Source organism: Pogona vitticeps, chromosome 3, assembly GCF_051106095.1.
Source record: "Pogona vitticeps strain Pit_001003342236 chromosome 3, PviZW2.1, whole genome shotgun sequence".
Lineage (NCBI taxonomy): Eukaryota > Metazoa > Chordata > Lepidosauria > Squamata > Agamidae > Pogona > Pogona vitticeps.
The window spans coordinates 122090506-122115232 of record NC_135785.1 but is presented as its reverse complement, the minus strand read 5'-3'; the positions used below and the strand labels follow the sequence as shown (position 1 = coordinate 122115232).

The window sequence follows — 24727 nt, the reverse complement described above, 5'->3', positions numbered from 1 at the left end:
TCATTTCGACCACTCTAGGCGGCTTACATAACTACACTATGCTGAAAGTTATGGCTTTAAAAAAACAGTGAATGAGAATACCAAAGTTATTTGTTATTTCTCAAGTCAGATCGCAAGATGAGACTTTATTCTTTTTACTTAATCCCAACCAAGTTGCCAGGTTGATCTGGAAATATGTCGCCTTATAGCAAACAGTATTATCTATGGTGATAACGAATAATTTCTCCTACTACCCTGTTGACGATGAAAGCTACAGGGAAATAAAGGAGCGAATGCTTAATATAGCTGCTTAGTGGACGAAATTATCTATCTGAACAGCAAGCTTAACGGCTAATCACAGGCAGAGGAAGCCTGACCCTGTGCAGGCTGACGCCCCGGTTAAAAGAAAAGCCTAGGAAGTTACACTAGCCGTGATAGGCAAACCCAGAACCTTCAGGTTAACTCCCAGACCCAAGGATCCTTATCGGCGGGAGAGCCAGGCTGTCAGTGAAGCTAGCGAGAGAGACAAAGTTTGGACAAAAGGAAGCGCCCGGTCCGTACCTGGTGGCGGCGGCGGCGGCGTGCGGTGAGGAGGACCAGGCGGGGGCGGGGGCGGCGGCGCCCCCCAGGACCAGGGCCCGGGGGAGCGCGGGGGCCAATGCTCCTGGGAGCCCCACTCAGAGAAAGGAGGCGGAGGAGGCGGCGGCGGCGGGTACCACATCGAGAGGTCCATGGCACCAAGCACGTGCATACAAGGAGAACTCCGGCTGAACTCTCGCCTCTGCCACGCCCCGGAAAGGGTAGTTCCCCCCCACTCAATGATGCCATCAGCAAGGGCCGGAAGTAGCCGCCAGAGGGGAGGGGGCGGAAAAGAAGAGAGGCGCATAGAGAAGAAGCCCACAGTCCTGCGCAGGCGCAGCTTGTCTTTGGTATTGTTTTTTCCGCGCGCCATGGCGTCGCGGGAGATGATTGGGCCTGCCTTGCCTCCGCATTTCGTTTGCTCTGAGCTCGAGACGGACCCTGGCGGAGACGTCAGCGAGGGTAAGAGATGATCGCGGGGTGGTGGTGGTGGTAGGAAGGGAAATCATCATCATCTTCATATCCTGTCTTACGTGGGGGCGGATGAACGAACTCTTTTCGGGCCACCGGAAATAGAAACCAGGAAGTGCTGCTAAGGGGCTTTCACGTCTGGTGGTCGTAGGGTGTAGCAGTAATATTGTCGCGTTTTTATTTGACTTTGGGCTGTATTTATTTTTTTAAAATGCAGTAAGTTTCTTGAAATGACCAGCTAGATGAAATGGGCTCATGGGTTAGTTTAGCTTTTTGGACCAAGTTGAGGAAGGGTTTTGAATCTCTCCCTAAAGTTTCAGATTCGCGAGATACAGTATGTGGGCAGATAACTATTGCGTTTATTGGGGTTGGTCCGTAGAAGGAAAATCCATAGAGGTAGCACTGTAGCTTTGTTTATAGGGATTGAAATGTTACCAAATGGCAAGCAAGTGCTGAACCCTTAAGAGTTTTCCATAACACGTTATTCCCATGAAATGTTGAGTGATGCGAGGACTTTGTTCAGTTGCAGGTCCGGCATTGCCCCCTGGCTATAACAGTAATGCAGAAAGGCATGGATGTGATCAGGAACACGCTTCTCATGCTCATGGAGAAACTGTTTGGGATTCAGAAGATGGTGAAGATTCAAGTCCAACGCCTAGGTTAGTGTGCCAGCATAAACCCACAAAACAGCCCTATCAGACCATTGTTCATACAGTTGGGTATGAGAATAGTTTTCCAAGATCGCCTTCAAAAGTCTATTCCACCCTTGCTACCACTGATTAAACTTGGAGCCTTATGTATGGAAAATATTGACTAGAGATGAAGAAACTTTTGCTTTCTGTGTCCTTTTGCCTTCCCCTCCTGGAAGCCTTAGGTGACACAGCTGGTGGTAAAGGGTTTGGGGAGTTGGGCTCTGAAATTTATAAAAAGCAAAAGGTCCCACTACCTCTAGCCTATCCTATCTTATTGAGCGGTGATTCCTTTTTGGTTTCACAGTTTCAGTCGCAACACTGTCTGAAGAGATTCATTTATGTGGGCCATTAAGTTGAGGGCCTCTCATACCAATATGAAGTTTTTGCAGTGCTTGATAATGAAAAATCAGATTATGTGATCCCTACCTTTTATTAAAGTCCAATTGTTTCTAAAATATATGTTTTTGTTGTTAAGTCATGTCTGACTGTTTGTGACCCCATGGACCAGAGCACGCCAGGTCCTCCTGTCTTCCACTGCCTCCCAGAGTTGGTAGCTTTAGTGACACTGTCCAACCATCTCATCCTCTTTGTCCCTTTGTCTCTTGCCTTCACACTTTTCCAGCATCAGGGTCTTTTCCAGGGTGTCTTCTCTTCTCACGAGATGGCCAAAGTATTGCAGCCTCAGCTTCAGGATCTGTCCTTCCAGTGAGCACTCAGGGTTGATTTCCTTCAGAATGGATAGGTTTGTTCTCCTTGCAGTCCAGGGGACTCTCAAGAGTCTCCTCCAGCATCACAGTTCAAAAGCATCAATTCTCAGCCTTCTTTATGGTCCAGCTCTCACTACCATACATCGCTACTGGAAAAACCATAGCTTTGACTATGTGAACTTTTGTCGTCAAGGTGATATCTCTGCTTTTTAAGATGCTGTCAAGGTTTGTCATCACTTTCCTCCCAAGAAGCAGGCGTCTTTTAATTTCATGGCTGCTGCCTCCATCTGCAGTGATCATGGATCCCAAGAAAGTAAAATCTGTCACTGCCTCCATATCTTCCCCTTCTGTTTTCCAGGAGGTGATGGGACCAGTGGCCATGATCTTAGTTTTTTTGATGTTGAGCTTCAGACCATTTTTGTCCTCTCCTCTTTCACACTCTTAGGATTTTGTAGAAAGGAAGAAAAAGATCCTACCTTTGGGTAGAGTGGGCGGCATATAAATTAAATAAATAAAAAAAATAAAATATATTTCATGTATATCACTCCATATATGCATGGCTATATGCATGAATGTATGTATTTATACCCTTCCCAGCCCATCCTTTATAGCTGATTCATGCATATTACATGGGGAGAGTGGATTTTCCCTGTTTTGCATTGAGAATGCATAGCATTTTCCCAGCAGACAAAGAGCTCTTATTTCCAGTCAGCTGTTAATTGGGGAGCAGAGCTTGTCCCTGCCTGGGAGACAGGGTGAGGCTGGAGGAAAAGCTGGCAGGTCAGAAGGAGAATGTTCATAGGGCAGAAATCCCCCATGCCAGATGTAAGGCTCTGAAGTTGTGTAAATTATTTTGTTCAGTTTTGAAGGACACAGACAAATGTATAGATTCATGGGAGAGTATTCATATTAAAATGAACTTTTATGTTAAAGTTCATATTTCATATTCATATTAAAATAAATGAATGTAGGCTCCACAAAGCCACTGAACAGTGCTGTATATGTGTCTGTGTTTACATCTATAAAACTTTTAAGAGTCTCCACTAATCTCTGAAACCTGGAAAAGGTTAAAGGTTCATGCTAAGCTCTTTTTTGGGGGGGTATAGGGGAGTTTATGTCCCCATGCATTCCAGCTAACATTTAGTGTTTATTATAGTTGATTTTGACATTCATTTGAGAGCAAGGAACTCAGCAGAGGGTTGCTGTGTGACTTACCCAAACTTTGAAATGAGAACTTTTGAGTGCAAGTTATTGTGGGGGTAAAAGATACAGTGAGACATTATTTTTTAAAATAATTTCAACTTTGAAGTGTAGCTACTTTCAGCTATTGCAGATATGTCAAGTAATTGTTAAGTTCAGTCCCATTTTTTTAGGAAACAGAGAAGATATCAGGAAGAAGAAGAAGGATTCTTCGGGCCTGCTCTTCCACCTGGCTTTAAAAAACAAGATGAATCCCCAGAAAGGTAATTCTTATGGAAGAGTGAATTTGTTAAATTCTTTTAAATTCTTTGTTTCCCATACTTTGTAGAGGCCAATATTTCTCCAATGAACATTCTGTTGATTTAGAATACATATATCAGCGTGTGCATTTTACAAGTGGGGTAACATCCAAAGACTGAAGAAAATTGAGTTGGTATCCACAATTATGTCTTGCAGTGCTGTTGAACTCTAAAACATAAGTACTGGCAAGAAAATAAAGAGGGTGTGTCACATTTTTACAGCTACTACTAGAACTAATATTTCTTTTAATAAGGTTATAATGTCTGTGTTCCTGCCATCAGACATCAGTGCAGGAATACCAACTTCCTGAATTGCTATTTCACTTGCGTGAGTTTTAACTGCTCTAAACTGTAGCCACATGAGTGTCCAGATCAAATCTCAAATTATCAAACCTCTATGTTGGAAGAAGCCCACATGTGACTCTCACCAGTGACTCCTTGCCAGCATCTTTACCCAGATTTTTCTGTGATAAATCTGTGAGTGTTAGAGGAATCTTGGATAAATCAAGTAAAAGGTAGGGAGCAGAAAAGGCAAGCCAGTTCAGCTGTTTTCCCTGCAAGGGCCAGCTTAAAAGAGCTGCAGTAGCTATTCTCCAGCTACTATAATAATAGTTGTATGCTGTCAAGTCAATTCTAACTTACGGTGACCCTTTTCAGAGTTTTTCTAGGTAGAGGGTAATCAGAAGTGGTTTACCATTCACTTCTAGGGGCATCCTGGGACAGTCTGGCTCTTTTGAGATGAACAGTGGAGAAATTGAACTCCCAACCTCTTGCTTCACAACCAGATACCCGTCATGGAGCTATCCAGCCAGCTGTCACTATTATAGGAATGTGTTATTGCTGTCATGAATCTTATAAGAGCCATTCTCAAAAGATAGAGAGGCGAGTCATTATCCAGAAGAAATATCAGAAAGAGTTGGCCGATTGGGTCTCCTCTGATCTAGCCGTGATCTCTCAGCCTGCCCTATGAAGGATAGTGTTCTTTCGGATTTCAGAAACTGACCTTGAGAGATAGATGAATTCAATAGCCTAGTTTGTATTGATGCAGAATCCTTTGGAATCCTGGTGGAGATGTAATGTTTCTTTGAAATTCATGCAGAAAAGAGGCAAAGGTAGCAAAAAGGAAAATTCAACATATTTTAAATATTTTTTAAAGTCCTGTACTGAAAATGAAGGTACTCTTTGAGGTTCTGAACAGGTACCTTGGGCTACAGATATTCAGTATGAAAGTGGAGGCCTCCTCTGTATTCAAAAGTCTAACTTGATTTACCAGTTCATCATGGATCTGTAACATCTCTGAATAAGAGCAGGCAGTTCCATCCTATACCACTCTCAGTCTTCTGTTGACTTCAAGTATGCATCAAGTTTTCAGTGGCTTCTGTTGTGTACCTTCACCTCCAGGCAATCCAAGTCTATACATTATAGATACAATGTATATTTAGCTCTCTATAGGGAATAACAAATGTAGGCAGCTATGAACTAGCCTGAGACATAAGTTGTCCAAGAGAAAAACAGTAACATAAGATCATCCTGGCAGTTGGAAGAACTGAAGTATATTATAGAGTTGCTATCATAGCCTTCACTGTTACTTATTTATTTATTTATTTATTTATTGGATTTATATACCGCCCCATAGCGCTACAAGCACTCTCCGGGCGGTTTACAATTTTAATTATAAAGGCTACACATTGCCCCCCCAGCAAGCTGGGTACTCATTTTACCGACCTCGGAAGGATGGAAGGCTGAGTCAACCTTGAGCCGGCTACCTGGGATTTGAACCCCAGGTCGTGAGCACAGTTTTAGCTGCAGTACAGCGTTTTAACCACTGCGCCACGAGGCTCTTAATGGCCGGCAGATGGTCTTTGGCTCCTTCTGGGCGTAGGCACGATGGTCTGCAGATCAAGACAAGAGCAGATCTTCCCTCCTTTCTTTTTGTGTTTTCTTCAAGATAACTGACATCTAGTGCAGTTGACAAAAGCAGATTGTTTTCCTGGCTATTGTTGTTTTAAACAATATGTACCAGTGCTGCTGCTATATGATATGCAAGGCTATTGCAGAATTTGATTGAGTCCAGCTAAAAAATATGGGCGGTGGGGATAAGGGCCACAGTAATCCATTGGTCAAATGTGTACATCAGCATGGGGATATTCTGGAGGTAGGTGACAGGTAAAGTTGGCTGGAGCCTTTCAGCTCCTAGTTTTCTTCTTACTGTGTTTGCCTTAAGAATCTGACAAAATAGTCTTACTCATCAAGTAGTTGTACTAATACTTTTTCTGAATGAAGCTGAAAATTCTCTGGTGCAATGTAATCTAAATGTGCAAAACCAACAAACCAAACCTGCCATGCATAGCCTGACCTTTAAGGGACTTAAAATTAAGGGGGAACCTTCAAAGTCATCATCTCACTTACTCAGAGGGCTTATCCTTAAGGTGTTTTTTGGGAGGGGTAGAGGGGGCAGGAATATCAGTCCAAAGTTGGAGATTCTGTCAGTAATTAAGGAGCTTTATGTTTATCATTAGAGATGGGGTGTAACGTTTACCCTGTGGCCCCTGCTTGTTTCACCAAACTCAGAGCTCACAGGGGTATCTCAATACGCCCTTTACCGCACTGTCACCAGTTGATCACTTTACCAACTATATTTCCTATGAAAGACTGAGGTCCATTCAGTAGTTAACTTTGAAATAACAGGTTTATTGATTACAAGTTGTTCCAGGAATAATTCTTAAGCACATTCTTAGAGTTACACAAAGCTTCAGTAGTTCCTTTAAGCTTTTCTAAATACAGATAACACTCTGACTATTGACTTCTTAAATTCTCTCTCTGCCTCAAACCCAGACTATCTCCCCTCAAAAAACTCTAGTTTCTGACTCCCTAGACTCGGACTCACCCTCCCTTCTAGTTTCTCTGGCTCCGCCTCCCAACAGCTGTCATTGGTTCATGCAAATAATCTTCTACCTGAGCCAAAGCAGGGTGATCGCCACATGGGGGTATTTGTATACAAATATCCTTGCACATGTGGCGTTAACGAGGATCTAGCCCCATGGGGCTGGACCGTCCGATCACCGATCCGACACAGACAGTGTAATTCTACAAATGACTGCACAGTGCACAATCTGCTCACCACTCCTGGCAGGAGGACAAGCCTTGCTGCAAGGTCGAAGAGTGGCGAGCGGATTGCATGCCAAAAGCAGCTGGAAAGAATAATCCCGTTTTATTATAAGAGAAAATAGAACAGCCCTCTCTTCTTTAGACTTTGAAATGCTGACAAACTACATGGATTAATGTCTAATATCAATAAGGTCTGGAGCTTGCCCTCACAGATCTGTTCATGTTGCCATATTGGCAGAAAGCCCCAAGTCCTAAGCAGTTTTGAGAGTCCTATCATCTAGACCAGTGGTTCTTAACGTGGGCGATAATGCCCCCCAGGGGGCAATTTCATTTTTCAGGGGGGCGGTAAAACGAAAAGGGGTGGCATGGGGGCGCTGGAGCAGAAGGGGGGCGGTAGGGGGTCGCTGGAGCAAGCCAAACCTGTGAAGATGGCTGCAGCCTTTTTACAGTGTGCATGAATATATATTTTCCTCCAATCTTAATTTAGTTTCAGAGTGTTCGTCTTGAAATTTTTAGTTCCTGCATTGCAGTTTGTTTTTATGCCCTTTTTATATTTCTTTTTGCTTCTTAAAATTCACTTGCAACTAAATCATTAAATGTTACTTTTTGGGGGCATTTCATTTTCTTGGAATTGAATTTTGTTTTCAGGGGTCATTGGATTTAAGTGTCTCAAACAAACAAACAAACAAACAAACAAATAAGATAGCGCGGGGAGGGGGGCGATGATAACTTCCTCAATGGCTCAAGGGGGCGTTTCTTTCAAAAAGGTTAAGAACCACTGATCTAGACTGTTCCTTAAACTTGGATAGCAGGCCAACTAAGTGTTGTGCCATCTCTATGACAGACTAAGCATGTCCCCAGAGCCCCAGATACGGCTGGATACAGGCTTTCCTCCTTTGATGTTTAATAGAAATATCTGTGATAGTCTGACACACAAGTTTCCATCTGTCTGCATGAATTCTGTCTTTCAGAAGTCTGTTTCTGAGATGGCTGATGCAGAACGATTAAAATCCTTCTGTCTTTGAGGTCCTGATCCTTTCAAAACAAGCTGACCACTCTACCACCAAAAGCACTGCATGAAAGGTTCTTCTCTGAACAAGTTTTTGAAGTATTTATATCAGTTGAACCTTTGTAGAACATGAGGACAAACACATCAGATACCTGTTGGATTCTGAGTACCCAGGAATCCCTGCCATAGTGCAGAGCTACTGTTAGCATGTAGCATTGTTGAGTAGCTGCCACAGTTGCATCCCCCAGGCTGATAATTGCTTTGATCTCCGTTTAACTGTTGTCCTGACCTGGCACTTCTAATAGTGCCAAGCAGCAGGATCCAGCCATTTTCTGATCTTTCAAAGTGCTCTCACCCCAGCAGTTCTTACAGTACTGGAGCAAATTAAAAGCAGCCACACAGCACTGCTTGCATGAGCATTGATAAGAAAGGCTGTTGGGGCTTACTGTCAGAGGACAGGCCCCAGTAAAGGACACTTTGCCCAGGACCCTCTTATACCTGGAACTGGCCTATCCTCCTGGGCTTTAAAACAGTAGTGGCCTCTTTGTCTAATCTACTATCAGTTATGAGGGTAATAAGTCATCTGAGAATAGTTCCTAGAGGGTTGCATGTTTAGACCATATTGTCTGCAACAGATTAATTTATTTGTTACGTATTCATTTAAAATATCCCATCATTCTCTTTAAAAGGACCCAACATGGCTTACATAATTAAAAAAAATTAAAAGCTAAAGACAGTAAATATACCAATATTAAAAAAAATTAAACTAGTATTACATTAAAAGTGGTAAATAAAACTGGTACTAAAACATATTTAAAACAATAGACTACAACCATCCATCTAAAAAGACCACCAATCATTAAGGAAAAGCCACCTGGAAATAAAGATCTAATATTTGAGATATGTTTTATGACTGAGTGGTGCTTCCTATGTGGTAAGTCTTGTGCAAAACATTGCAACTGCTGTTGAATGATCGCTTGTTTTCTGTATCAGAAAAATGATAAAAGTGAAGAAAGTAGAAAAGCTGCTTCGTCAGTGGCTAGATGGAGATGGTGTTTTACAGTGTGCAGATACTGCTTGGTTTATCAGGAAAAATCTGGAGTAGTGGTTGTTTTAGAAAAGAGCACTTCTCTGGAATGAAAAGCTGCAGTGTTTCTTTTGGGCATGTCTGTAGAAAAATGTTTTTTTTTTTAATGCACTCCTTTTATTTATAAGCAAATACATAGAACAGAGGTTAAGAAGAATGCAAATGATAAGAGATGACTTAACAGCCTTTTGATATAAAAAAGCCAAAAGGTTATTTCCCCTTTCTGAATACCTTATTATTACTACCTTACATTTTGAAATATGATAGGAATAATCATCAAGAATTTGTTTTATTATGATGTTAATATAAGAAAAATGAACGACTGAAGACTTTTAAGGGGAATGCTTCATAACTAGTACAGTGGTGCTTCGACTTACGACCATAATCAGTTCCAGAAGATGGACGCAACTCGAAATGGTCGTAAGTCGAAGCACCATTTCCCATTGAAATGCATTGGAACATGATTAATCACAGAAACATACCCCCCCAGCCCAAACCCACCTGCAAAACCCTGTAAATGTACTTACTCAGAACCAGAAAGCAGCACCAGGCAGTCCCAAGCCGCCTCTGACGCACACTCTCTAACCGCTGGGGTGAAAGAGCTACAAAGAAGGAGACTTGTCACCACCTACAGTTAGCAATTTGAATTTCCCACCTTTTTTCCCTGCCTTTTTCTGTTCCTAAGTGGAAGCTCTGGCCACAAGTCAAAGCAAGATTTTGCAGCCGGAGCTGGTTGTAACTCGAAATGGTCGTAAGTACGGATGTTCGTAAGTTGAGGCACCACTGTATATATCTTTGGATGAACAGAAGCATTCTAGTGCAGATACTTTTAATTTGTAGATTTCACATGCTTGCAGAATTCTGAAATAAGAATTAAGTAATCTTTCACAGTTTAATAGAATAAATGAATTTCATGGGGTTATTTTAAAAAGATTCCGCAGTGTGTAGATTTTTAAATTTCCAGTGAGAATGGAAAGCCTCTTCCATGAATCAGAAATTCTGGGTGCTTTAGATAGCAGTTTATCTGCCTTAGGACAAGGAGAGAGATCGCCTGGAAGATGGTATGACTTCAGTTCTTGTAGTTTTCTGAGTTATTCCTTTCCTCTCGTGCCACCACTCTTGTAACCTGTTACCTTCCTTATATATTTGCTAAAGTCCTTCAAGGAGGTCCTTCAATTCTCAATCAATCTATTGTATCAGAATTTAAAATCTTACCTTTTAATCAGTCAGTGAGAAAAGGAAACCTTATGCTTTTTAACAGGAATTGCAGTGAGCTGCAAATCTGCCAAGTATTTAGGAGGAGGAGTTTCTGTGTCAGGTCAAAGAATCCGATGCCTGAAAATCTCCCTAAGAGCCCTCTGGAACTTTATAAACGTCTAGGGAAAAATCAGAAGTCTGGGTTCAGAACAGCTGGCGTTTATCCCATTTAACAGTTAATTCTAATGTGAAATCAGACAATTTTTTCTGATATCAATTTTTTTGATATATGAAATTCACATGGGTATTGACGTATGTCTTTTCAGTGTTGCAATAATTCCAGGCAACATCAGCTTGCCTATTTCTATATTGCTTCTTCATTCCAATTGTTATAAGCCGCCCAGAGACCTTTGGGTAGTGTGGGCGGCATATAAGTTAAATAAATAAATAAAAATATGCACAAAAATACTTCAAAAAGTGATTGTAAAAATACAAAAGTCTTATAGCTGTGGAAAAACCGTACCCACAAATGCTTAAAAATATATGAAAACTAAACTTACGTTGAAGGCAAATACTTAAGTTATAGTTAAATCCAATATACAGTAAAATATATTTTAAGAATAAAAAGGAGCAATGAGAATGTTTCAATGACATTCTAAAAATGTAATTGAAACATAATATTTATAGCTTAATAAGGCACAAAAAAAGCCGAGAATATATCTCTAAAATGCATCATTTAAAAGTAAAAAAGCAGAATGATAACGTCGAGAATCTGTAGCCTTTAGGCATATTACCAGACACACAGAAAATTATTCTTAGTGCTCACCCAACCAAGCCAGATTGAATCTGTGGAAAAAAATTCTTGTCTACTGTTTCTGCTACATGACGATGCTCTTTGATGTCAGTGTTGTTGGTATCTGGTATATGTGGTGTGGCATATTGTGTTGCCTTGCATGTGTCTCCTTCCTTCTCCTTCTTTCAGATGTTTACATATCCCTTCAAACTGTAAACATTCTAGTTTTAAGGATCTGTAACTATAGAGTCATGATTGACTAGGGAAATTGTTTTAATAGAAATGTCTATTGTCTTTACAAATCCTGTTCCTGCGAATCAGAATCTGGCAAGTTGCCACCATGATGACAAGCATTATTGTTTTGTCTAACAGCTACAGAGTTTATGGATTTCAATGGATTGAAACTACAGAGGTCTAATAAAATGAAATAAAGCAAAACACAGGATCTGAAACACAGCCTATCCATTATGTTAACGTTTTACTTATTACAAAACTATTTTAATACACTGTCAATTCAATCCCTTGTTTGCAGGCATCATTTGTAAATAGTTCAATTGTAAGGAATGTTATTGTATAGTCATGTTGTTTCCAGAATTGGCTGAAACTAGTTCATTGTTTTGAAGTAACTTTTAGTAAACTGCTTTTAAAGTCTCAGTATTAAAATAGAGTGTACATGTTCAGGGCTGCTTTTCCTAAACCTCTCTCTCTCTCTCCCCCCCCCCATTATTTTAACATTCAATATATTCAGAATTTCTTATCTTGACACCTAGAAATGTTTGTAAGACCAGATCCTTAAGCTTGAAATAATTTTTCTGTAAATGAAGATAAAAGTTGAATAGGTAGAAGAAACTTCATTTCTCATGGTTTGGTTGCATAGTGACAAAGTAGCAGCTTTACCACACACTATCTTCTTGAAGTCATAACATTGCAATAAAATAATGCATTATTCAGACACTAGCAAATTCATAAATGATTTCATAAATGCAGAAAATGCTCTAGACTTCTTAACTTCTACATTGCAATTTGAGCTTTGTAATAAAGCACAGTCTGTATCTAAAGTATTAAAAACCACTTGTGTGTGAGGGGCGGGGTTTCTTACACATGTAGCCACTGTAATATATTATTTGTAGGATGTAGCCACAATAGTATATAGTCTGTATGAGATAACAGATTCATGACTAGAATGGCTTATTGAACAGATAGATAAGATGGATGGAACATGAAGTATCCGTAGTGGGTGAAGCAGAATAGTGCCCACCACCATCATAAACTGAGTTTAATTTGATAACAGCAAAATCAGAAAAAAAAAATTTCAAAAACCTTAGGAGGTATGCTTGTACCTTAACTATTATTTATGTTAACTATTATTTATATGCTTTGAAGAATGACTTTGTTTTTGATTAAAATGCAACATGAATTGTTTTCTTTTTCAGACCTATTATAGGTCCTGCTTTGCCCCCTGGCTTTAAGAAACAATCAGAGGATGCTGAAGGAAGCAGATTTCATATTGCCCCGGTATGATCAAGGGGAGGGATTACTGGAAAAATAAATGATCCAGCTCTTATTTATGGACCATGCTAGAAGTCTTGACATAAATTTCTTCATGTGACAAAATGAAACATGACTTTGGTTTACGGTATTGGCTAGTTAGTGAAATCAAAGTTTATATCTGCAAACTTTAAAGCATACTGTATCTCCCCCTCACCCATCCAAAGTACTATAGGATAGCTAATGCTTTCAGAGGGGGGGATGTACCAGCAAGAGTGGCTGAAGCCTAGAACTCACAATCCAGTTTTTGGATTATACAACTGTAACTATGAGCTCCTGCAACCAAATGCTCCTCCATACAAAACCACCCCCTCCTAATAAAAAAACTAGCATATTAAAGAAAATATATCCGATCTAGCCTACTCTGTGGTGCCGGTTTTTGTAGGGATTGTTTTGATATAGAGGAACATTTAGCCCCATAACCTCAACCCCACAACTGTGTCATGTTATGCTTTTATCAGTTAAGTCTGAAATGGGACCTACATGGAATGAACAGAAGATAAATATTTAAAACTGTAGTAACACAGGAATGTAAATACTTTTATGTATGAATGGCAGGTGCAGACATGCTGTGTAATATGCTCTTCATAACCTTTGTTTATTTATTTTATTTTTATGCTGCCCCTTTACTGAACATACTACTTTAGGTGGTTTACAAATATAGAGAGAACACCATGCACCCCATAAAATAATACAATCAGTATGAGGGTTCACTGATATAGATCTAAAATCAATACAAGAAAAAAGAAAGCACAAGAAATAAAAGAAATACAAATTAATATCAACAGCACCTGGCAATTAGTTCTAAAAGGTAGCTTTATATAATTCTGATTTCACTAATAGGAGGAGGGAAAGAGCCTCACATACCTCAGTTGAAGGCTTGTCCAAAAATTAGGGCCTACGTGTTACCATAGTGTAGTATCCAGGCAGCACTCCAACAGCCAGGGGAAAGGCCACTGTTTAATCTCCTTGTTATCATTATAAATTTTTATTTTGGCTGTGAACATCTATTTAAGGAAAGATATGTAGGATATGGTAGGTTGGAGAATTTTTAAATATACATTTCTTTTTAGTAAATTATATTCTTTAGTAGTGTGGGTGGGGCATCCTATACCTTATGCATGCAGCATAAGTGCAGTGATGTAAATTAGAACAGCAAGTTGTTAATAGTTAAGGAGTCACTGCTTGTAATACTCATAATCTACTGTCAATTTCCTCCTGTAATTTTTGCCATTGCACATGGGATTCTTGTCTGTGTCTTATTTTGCATGTTTCAGATGGATTCTAGAAAATATTCTTCTCTACGTACTTACAATAATATATAACAAGAGAAAGAAAGTTTAGTATTTAAAAGAATGAAAGTTGACGGAACCCACATAAATGCAAGTGATCTGTTAGAGTAGTGTGTAATATGCAGGTAGATGTTTAAGCAAGGCAGTAGAATACACATATGAAGTAGAGTCTGAACACTACATGATAGACCCACATCATTCAAAAAACTTTTTCAATGAGACATGCTGAGCTTTGATATTGTAATGAAATGCTGGATTTAAATAATTTAAGGAAGACTTGTGTTTGATTCATCCACCGTCAAGCTGTCTTCCCTTAATTCCTTTAGGCCCAGGGATAATTGTAGAAACTTGATTTCCTGCTGTTTATAGAACATTTCTGTTCCGTATGGTTGCAGTTTGCAGTTCATATCATAATGTTTTATCACAGCCATTAAATCCTCCAGTTCCCTTTTTTACTTATATATTCCTCAGGGCTACAGTTGTACAACATTTTTACTTTCCAGACAAAATATCTCATTCATAAAGAAATGAACAAATGGATTAACTTTGATATTTTAACATACAGTGGTGCCTCGCTTAACGATGTTAATTGGTTAAAAAAACATCGCTATGGGAAAACATCGTTAAGCAAAACGTGTTTTCCCATAGAGATGCATTGAAAACCGGTTAATCCATTCCAATAGGCACGGATTGCCGTCCTTCAGCGGAAAAACCCATAGGAAACATCGTTAAGCGATACAATGTTTCCTCCATTGGAATGCATTGAAGCCTATTCAGTGCATTTCAATGGTTTTGCGATGTCCATTTTTCCAAACTTAAGTGTGTCTTAAAAGGTTCAAAAACTGTTTTAAATGCTTGGAATCGTTAGTGCACCTTCTAAAACGGGTGGAAACTTAATTTGGCTTCGATCTGACTTTTCGTTAATTTTTGCTGAATTTTTTCCCCCACCAACTTTTGACAGCTGTCAAAATTTGACAGCTCCATGCTTTCCTATGGGGGAGAAAGAAATTCACAAGAAATTAACGAAGACTCAGAACGAAGCCAAACTATGTTTGCACAGGTTTTGCAAGGTGCTCTAACGAATCCAAGCATTTAAAACAGTTTCTGAGTCTTTGTTAATTTATTGTGAATTTTTTTTCTCCCCCATAGGAAACGATGGAGCTGTCAAAAGTTGGGCTCCATTGTTTCCTATGGGGGAGGAAAAAATTCACAAAACATTAACGAAAAGTCAGAACAAAGCCAAACTAAGTTAGCACACGATTTAGAAGCTGCTCTAACGAACCCAAGCATTTAAAACAGTTGCTGACTTTTCGTTAATTTTTTGTGAATTTATTCCTCCCCCATTGAAATGCATTGAGCCCAACTTTTGATAGCTGTCAAAACTTGGTTTCAGTGCTTTCCTATGGGGGAGAAAAAAATTCACCAAAAATTAATGAAAAGTCAGATCAAAGCCAAATTAAGTTTGCACACATTTTAGAAGGTGCACTAACGATTCCAAGCATTTAAAACATTTTTGAACATTTTAAGACACTTTTAAAATTGAAAAAACGGACATCGTTAAGCAAAACAGGGGACCTAAAAATGCATTCGCTATGCGAAGCATGGCCCCGAAATCTCTAAACGAAAATCGCTCATAGGAAACATCGTTAAATGAATTCTTTAAAAAAAACCATCGTTAAGCGAAAACATCGCTAAGCGAGGCGCCACTGTACACCCAATGTTGCAATCTTATTTTTTTGATGAAAATGCTCATGGTAGCCAGACCATAAATATAGATTTAATGAAAAGCATGAAGAATGTATAAGTATGTGAAGGTGTACAAAATACGCATTTTCCATAGTTCATTTTTCAGAACAGTCTGAATTTTTGTTTTACAGAATTTGTGTAGTTTTGCTATAGCATATTGGATTCTATTTTTCTACTGCCTGAATAGTCCCGCATAAAGAATATTACTTATGCACACATGCACCCTTGTATTTTAGAATAAAATACACACATGCAGCAGTGCTAAAAAGCTGCCTTCCCTAAACCAGCATTAATGTAAGAAGTCTGGAGTGAGTGTATGTGTAGGTTGGTACAGCAGTTAGATGTGCGTCAGGAAGTATCCAGTTTAAATCTCATCTCTGCTGCATACTCACAAAGTGAGCCCTTGCAAATCACTGACTTTTTGGGCCAGCTCTACATAGCCTTTGATGTAGTAAGAACCTTCATTACAGAGTTATTGTATGGATAACAGTGCATAGAAAGCATTGAAAACTCTGAAACACTGTATAATGAGTAGTATATGTACAACCATTTTACTGATAGGACCGATTCAATTTATTTTTATTTCATGTTATGACAAAGGCTACAGATAGTAGTGAGGAGGATGAAGCTGTGATTGGCCCAATACCTGCCAAAGAACCAATAGAATCAAACATAACTGCAGAGTTTGAATATCGAGCTCAAAGAATGAAAGAGAAGCTTCTCGGTCAAGATGATGTAAGTTTATTTCATTGTTTATATTTACCTTTAAAAGCTTTACCAGCTCTTGGTATGTATTTTTGGTAAATTCATCAGTACTTGTCCTGAAAATGTAGTGAAAACATTAATGTTTCTAATTTTGTTCTCTGTGTACAGGATGGGTCCAGACAAGTCAAAAGAGAGTCTTGGATGACAGATCTCCCACCAGAACTTAAAAACTTTGGACTTGGTCCACGGACATTCAGAAAAAGAGCTGATGAAAAATCAGGAGATAGATCAGTTTGGACTGATACTCCAGCTGACAGAGAAAAGAAAGCCAGTGTAAGCTCTTCCCCACCCCCCTTTCATAAATGGACATACAGCAGATTTCAACTTAGCTCTTGCCTTGCTTTTCTGGTTATAAAGTACTCAGAAGAGGTTTGCCAGTCTTTTTCCTCTGGTGGTGTTCGGGGGTTTGCAGCATGTCCAAGTAACATGCTGATATTAACATTTGAAAAAATAGGTATCTAACAATCTAATGCATCCAAAAGCAGCAGTGACCAGTTACATAACAGTACCAGATGTTCCTAGCCAGGAGTAGAGTAGAAGGACAGAGGCTGGGCAGCCATCATTTAATTGAATTAAGTAGGCTGGAAATTCAGCAGCCTTGGCCTGACTGGGGAGGTTGTTCTAGGACAAGAAACATTGAAAAGGCACATAGGCCAAGGAAGAATTGCAGAGTGAATATTTGGACTGTAGGGGGCACAAAAGCATTCCACCAAGGAAAGAAGTTTGGAATGATGAGTACCACCAAACAAAACACCAAAAAGAATGTGGCTTACTTCTTTAGAGGAATAGAATGCTTCTCTGAAAGAAGAGAAGTAGGGTCTTGTGCTTTGAGGGCTTAAAAGGGATAAATCTTGCAGCCTATACGTGTAAGTCAGCTATTGTGTGCTCTTCTGCAATGAACTTGCCTGTGAAGAGAAATCAGCAAGTTTCCTGCTGAGAGGGAATGAGTATGTCTTGAGGACAGCGAACATCTTGAGTCATTGTGGAGGCTTTCCCTTTGGATTTAAAAATAGATCTCCTTGCAACCTGATAACCATTTGGTCTTTTCCTTTCTATCAGGAACAGCAAGCTGCAAAAAAATCTGTCAGTAAGGATGATACAGAAATTCACCTGTCTGAAAGGGACAAGAGACTGATAGAGCAGTTGTCTTCATACAATGTATGTATCAAGTCACCTTCTTTTGGTTCTCATTTTCCCTTTTTTCATTTTGGTTTTGTTTGCTGTGGGAACATTTGTAGAACTCCAAACCCATTGCCTTTTGGAACTCTGTGGTTGATTTCAACAAGCTTCTGGTTGTGCTGAAAGAGTTTGTTCAAAGTGCTAGAATACCATGGGTTTTTAAAAATATATATTCATATGGATTTTCATGTCTCCTTTATACCATTCAATGAAAATGCATTTGCTCGCAGAACTCTCATTACTGAGACCTGAAGTATGGTGATAGCCATACTTTCCATGATGTGGTGGCTGCTGCCGAAAAGTGAGCATAGCATTTCTAGTACATGCAAGAAATACCTGCCAGTGAAGAATAAATCTTATCATAATTTTTAGCATTATTAATCAGTGTTGGTAATCTGATTCTGTGTACAGTCAAAAACCCAAAGCGACCTTTTTCCATTCTAGGGAATGTTAAAAAATAAGAATAGTATGGGTTTAATGAAGAAGACTTGTATTTAGACAATGACCTCCAGACGTGGATTGTCAAGACTGATTGAACTAGGAGCATTGACCTGCCAATATCCAGGCAGAGGAAGACTTAAAAAGTACACAGTTTTGAAAAATGAACCTTAAGAATAGCAAGAGCTTGTAAGAAACCAGGCAGTATTTCATTGGATTGCAGCTCCTGTCAATCAGTGACTCAAAATATGAAGTTTCAGCACAGTTCAGATCAAATTCTCTTTGAAGTATGGAAAGACCCTCATTAATCTTTTCTCTCCTGGGCTCCTAGAATGCTGACGGAGATCCGTTTGAAACACAAGAGTGGGGAAAGATGTCAAAGGAGATTTAATCCGGCCTTTGCTTAGCTTTTTATTGCCTATTTCTTTTTTAATTACTTTTTTTTAAAAAAAGCAACTTTATTTCTGTCATGTTTTAGCCTTAATTTCATTTGCACTTCTATTGGGAAGATGTGCAATGCAACTCTATACATGGTTATTCATAAGTAAACCCCATTGTCAGTGGGACCTATTATGTGAATAGAACTGCTTTTTTCTATTAAACTACCCACAAATGCATCTTTGCTTTCTTTCTGTATTTGGAGTTCTTGTAGTGTTTTACCGTTGATCTGTGATATTGTTTCTCACCTAGGAGTCTCAGAGATCTGAATCTCTTATAGACATGCATCAGAAAAAGCTAAAGAACAAAGCTGCTGAAAAGAATAATAAACCACAGGAGAGAAGGCCGTTTGACCGTGACCAGGATCTCAAAGTCCACCGATTTGATGAGGCACAAAAGAAAGCCCTGATAAAGCGATCTAGAGACTTGAACACTAGATTTTCCCATGGCAAATGCAATATGTTTCTGTAATATAAATGTGTGGTTGTGGGGAACTACAGTTTTGTGCTGTTAAAAATCAAGGCATGTTATATAATAAAAAATTGTTGTGTATACAACATAAGAATATAAAGCAGATTTCCTTCAAGACAGCCTATAATTTCTTCAGGATTCACATGGATTAAGTAGTGCATGTGGTCTTAACAAAATAGCCAAAATCTAAAACTGTAAAAAAGATATGTGGTCAGTTCCCTCAAAGCAGTACTTTGAGGGAACTGACCACATATAGCAGAATAGGCCTGTTAATAGTCAAGTTTCAAATATTCATAGGCTCTCTTCTTAAATGGATTTTATGGAAATAAATCACTTCAGATTCCTAGTCTGGGTATAGAGCTTTTCATATTTAAGATGAGAAACTGGTTGTGTAGAGATATTCCTAAACTCCAAAAGTTTGTGCTTGGTAATGAGAGGGTCAGTTGTTAACAATGTGATATTTGGTGAAATCTAGTAAGTCATAGCTAAAGTAGGCCCATTGAACCAGTGGAACTTACAGAGGAGTTGACTCACCAAATCCCTATTGATAGTGCGTCTATTCTACTTATGACTTGCTACTGGATTTGAGCCATTGACTCTTAATTGTGAGAGGTTATAATTGTTCTACTTGTGTTTTTTTATGTAGAGGCTGAGTGTATGGGTAAAGCATATCCTCTCTACCACCAGCATTGTTTCAGTTTACTGTACTTTACTGTGACCATTCCATTCTTGGAGTATGTTTTTGGAAGGAGGCACACAGCCATCAGTCAATTGGACTGTAATGTCATAAGGCAGATTTTGTTCCCAAGTTTCTCTTGTAAGCTCCAATAGTATTTCGATTTTTTTTACTACATATGCAAAAAAGATTTTGCCACATATAGTTTCTTCTTTCACTGTGGTGGTTGAACTTGCACCTTCCAAACTTGTTCCTATTGGAGTCAAAGGTTCCTTTGCTATATGGGAAGTTATGGCCCCATAGGAAGGAGAATGCTGTGAAGTAGAATTTCTGTCCCACACAGTTGTCTTTAAAGACACAGGAGACCTAACAAACCTAATAATGCTGAGGCAGGATATGTATTTGAGATAATGAAAATCATTACATCTGTCTCAGAAAAAGTTGACAGAACAATTGCATCTATAAAACTATTGTCACAGCACAATAAACTGGAAGGCAAAATGGGATGACATTGTGATATTAAAGTTATTTTTTAATTATGTTAGGATTCATTCCTAATCTGGGGTTTCTTAAAGAACCTAGAATCTCTTGTGACATAATGTAGGATACTTCATTACTTGCATTGGGCAGGCTGCCCTTCTAACAACTACAGAAATAGTGTCTGTCGATATTCATTAAAATATTTATTTGTGATGTATACAGAGTGTAAATAAAATACTGGAAATGCTGTATCCAGAATTTTATTCCAAAGCTTACACATTTTTCTTGTAAAATGAGGTGCATTGTCAAAACAAGTTACATTAGTGAAACAGGCAAATGAAGGAGTGCTGAGGAGTTTCCTTCTCTAAAATTGTTTTCTTATACCAAAATATGTCCGTGTGGATGAATTCATCTCTTACTCTCAATGAAAGACTTAAGAAATCACCATAGCAGTGATTTAGCTATTAAGAATTTTCAGGGCAAGGAAAAGTCCAGAATTGCCAAAATGAAAGTGTTGATGTAAACCAAGACAAGAGCTGTTCCTTGAGCTTTTAAGTATAGGGCTGAAACCCAGATCAAGTTTGGATATAAAATATATCAAAACTATTTTTCTTCTATGTCATGCAAATGAGCATTAGGGTATACTTGCCAGTCGGGCAAGCATCAAGCACCAGTCTGCAGCAAAGATGGTCTTGGTAAGTATTCAGTCAAGATTAGAATAGCATCAGTTACAATGATGCTGGCAATGAACATGGCATGGACATTTGCCAATGAATATTTAGGACACTCATAGTTTTTCTGCACAATATTGGTGCATAGTCTGAAAAAGTGAACATGATCCATGAAAACTTGCTGATTGTTTAATTTTTTTAGTGCTCTAATAAATTTTATTTATTTATTATTGTATTTATTTATTTATTGGATTTCTATCCTGCCCATCTAGACCAAGGTATTACCTACTCCTGCATTTGTATTGTGTAAGGACTACATAACTTACTTTGTTTCCTTCAGTGCAACGAGAAGGTACTTAAGAAATTTTCTCCGTTGACATGTAACTAGATTGTATTCTGACTACAAGTAAATCCATCCTTTAATACTTTTTATATAGTGGATTCTCGACTTACAGACTTTTTGAGTTACAGACGTCTCTGGCCGCAAAATTTAGGGTCGACTTGCAGCTGGAGAATCGACCTACAGACCGGGAAAAACAACCAAAACGGAACAAAAATGACCGGTTATGGATTAATCGGTTTTCAATGCATTGTAGGTCAATGGAGACTCGACATACAGACTTTTCAACCTGCAGCCACTGTTCCAATACGGATTAATTCCGTAAGTCGAGGGTCCACTGTATCTTAGAACTGGTGTGGCTCTTTTCCAAACCACACTTTGGAGTTAAAAACATGTGAATCTTAGGCATGCCATCCCATCCTTGGAGACAGCAACCCTTCTCTTCCTGTCTTACCCTGCAAACAGGATTGAAAAACCAAGGAGTATTTCTGGGTGTCAGAGCAAATTCATATGAAATGGCAACTCATGACTAGTTTTATATTAAGAAAGAAGAATGTTGTCATATGAAGCAGGGGTAATGTGTGAGCCAAAGGTCCAGTTGGGCATTGTTTCCTACAAAACAATGGCACAATGTTGTGTCTCAATCATTTCTGTATATATACTGTAGTTTCTTGCATATCCAGGCTGACTCCTGTTAGATTGGTTGAAGCAGCTGTCTAAGAGAGAAATTGCTAGGCATTACTTAAACATGTCAATTTATCAGCAATTTTATTTTTTATTACATTTTGTTGAGAAGCTGAAGAAGGATGTAAAAATATATTGGGTCAGCCTTACATGCAAAGATTTTTTTTTCTCCATTGAACATTTTGCAATCAGTTTCAAAGTTACAATATATTTTTGTGGTTCAGGCAATCTGGCTTCAATGATTCCAAAACAAAATGCAAAATTAATTGCACATTTAAGTAATAAAGTTAATATTTAAACATTTTTTAAAAGGCAATACAGAACAGCAGGTACTTTCTACTGTCCTTATGACTGGCATTGATACCTTAGTTTACACTGGAAGATAAATTCATGGGTTTCTTACTTTGTTTTACAATTTTGTATTGTGTAATAACCACACAGCTTCCCTTTGAATTAAAAAAAAAACCTTAGTGGAGACACTGTAAAAAAGTCACCTGCCAGCACCACTGAGGATTCTTTACATCAATCAAGCTGGACTCCCTGAACTCTTTAATCAAACAAGCAGGAGGAGATCTGCATACACAATAGCCAGGTAATATATTTCAATCTGGTATAATTGGACTTCAATTGGCTTCTACCTGATCAGCAAACCAAAATTTATCCCAGTGTTGTGATGCAGAGTGGTTATGTCCCCGTATGCTCTTTCCTTGCCCCCTGCCCAAGCCACTAAAAAAATTAAAGCTAACCTGGCCCTAACAATGGCCATAAGACTTTGGGAGTTTAATAAAAGCATATGTAATTTTTGGAACTACACACAAGAACTTGGTATATAGCCTGAAGATGAATTATCATCAAAAGTTAGCTGGTTTTGTTTGATTTTTTAAAGTAGTGTAATAAAGGTTATCACCTGTTCCTATATTTGTACTGTTTTGGAGACCACACAAATGTGTTCTGTTTTTTTTTTCTTTCTAAATATGTTTCCAAAGCAGGCCAATGGGAGAAGGAAAGGCTCATGCAGAGTGATGGGCTGCCTCTTGAATATTGTGGAAATTTCCAAACATATTGCATGGGGTACGCCACATCTCCAGCTTTAAAAAAACACCTTAATAACATGTTGCTTGTCTTCTTTACCATGTACTTTTTGGGAAATTTATTTTTCTGCACCACTCACAAGTTACTAGTGTTTGCTTGATGAAGTGGGAATTTTTATTCCGTGAAAGCTTGCATGAATTGTTTGATTTTTAGTGGTCAGATAATGATGTCACATTCTTCTACAATTTTGTATTGTGTAATGACCACACAATCCAAAATTCCCTTTGGATTTTTATATATTTTATATATATATATATATAATGCAAAGAAGAAATATATATATTTCTTAGTTAGATATATAATAATCAAGGATGAAATCCTCTATTGAGGAAGCACTGGTTAAGGGCTGGAAAATGACAGATGCACTGCTGTACTGGTGGAACAGATACCCCACTGCCATTCCTTCCCTCCCTCCCTCCAGAACTACTGCCATATTAGAAAAGATTGTGGGATTATCTTGAATATGCCCGCAGAGATGTAGGTGGTGCTGGACAGCAGGAGGACTTAGAACAACATCTAAGGGCAAAACATACTTTTTAGTCCATCACTGTGCTGATATTCACTGTGTAACAGCAGCCTTTGTCCTGACTCAAATGCTTTCTCTTGTTTGCTTCGGTGGGGGAAGGGTGCTTTTGCCTTCTGTTTCTGTGTGCGCATGGTGCTCATAGACCACCGGCTGTGTATGAATCCTAATGGCATTCAAATCTTGCTGTCTGGGAATGTACAATACGAGGCTGGAGAAGATTTCTTGCTGGCTATATCCTTGGAGTAAGGATGATGTATCAGCATCCTACGTGCTGGCACTGTCTCCTAAGTCACCGACAACTTCTGTAGGTGGGTGTCAGTCACCCTGGGGACAGAAAAAAATGCATTTTCTGTGATGCTATCAGTGTGCTTTTTATGCCATTTTTGCACTTTCTCCGCCTGCTTTGTCCAGCTGGGCTGATTATAAGTCTTCTGCCGCCATGGGTGTTACATCTCAAGACTTGGTGTAATGTAGTTGTTACTAAGATTCAGAACACTAGCTCAGCAAGATCTCAGCTGCTGTTTTACTCAGTTCTCTTAATTGAATTCCTTCAACTAGAAATTCCTGGAACCTTTTGGCATGCCAGGCATAACTCTGAACCTGGGCTATGGTCCCTCCCAAAGAATCACAGCATGGTAAAGATATGATGTATCCTGTATCGGTTGCCATGAGTGCTGCCTTGGAGACAGATTTATTTTATTATTATTTTATTTGTTACATTTATAGCCCGCCCATCTAGTCGTACCGACTACTCTGGGCGGGTAACAACAGATCAGATCTAATGCAATTTAAAATCATAACATTTCACTAAAAAAAAGGAAACCACAATAATCAGATGGAAAAAAGGCACAGAGAACAAAATCAGGCGGTGGATGGAGGAAAGGCTTGCTTATACAGATGCCATCCAACTGAGCCTGAAGCAATGCATTTGCACAGCACCTGCTAGAATAATAGAGCATTCACAATCTTCTACCAGGAAGATAGTTTCTGCACCGAGAAAATGGTAGATAAAACCAAAATAAAGTTAAAATGAAGTAAGTTGGTGGCAATTTATATACACAGACTTTTGCTGTTATGTGTTTCTGTCTGTGAAATCTGCATTATCCTGTTCAAGTTCTGATTCCATATAAATGCACAAAAAATTCAAGCAAGGTTCAACCTCTCTGAAAAATGTTGAAGAACTGAGTAGGATTTCAGCTGGTCTCACAGGGAACAACACAGCCGAGGCTGCCAAAACTTGATGTCAGGCAGCTTTGTCTC

General features: G+C 38.9%; 1 protein-coding gene across 2 annotated transcripts; it reads left to right on the top strand.

The window, feature by feature from the left end:
* The first annotated feature begins 574 nt into the window (after nt 1-574).
* On the top strand, nt 575-20403 carry GPALPP1 (GPALPP motifs containing 1). 2 transcript variants are annotated; one of them, XM_020797056.3, is made up of 8 exons: nt 575-1020; nt 1559-1688; nt 3802-3891; nt 12555-12636; nt 16308-16442; nt 16581-16745; nt 17532-17630; nt 18780-20403. In XM_020797056.3, the coding sequence occupies exons 1-8, from the start codon at nt 711-713 to the stop codon at nt 18996-18998; spliced, it is 1230 nt and encodes a 409-aa protein (XP_020652715.3). In that variant the 5' UTR covers nt 575-710; the 3' UTR covers nt 18999-20403. The 2 variants fall into 2 exon arrangements, with proteins under 2 accessions (XP_020652715.3, XP_020652714.3); XM_020797055.3 differs by having other exon boundaries at nt 1553-1688.
* The last annotated feature ends 4324 nt before the right edge of the window (nt 20404-24727 follow it).

Coding starts and splice junctions, on each gene's coding strand:
- GPALPP1 (XM_020797055.3), top strand. CDS start 711: ATGGCACCAAGCACGTGCATACAAGGAGAACTCCGGCTGAACTCTCGC. Junction 12,637..16,307: donor GCAGATTTCATATTGCCCCG/GTATGATCAAGG, acceptor GTTATGACAAAG/GCTACAGATAGTAGTGAGGA. Junction 16,746..17,531: donor ACAGAGAAAAGAAAGCCAGT/GTAAGCTCTTCC, acceptor CCTTTCTATCAG/GAACAGCAAGCTGCAAAAAA.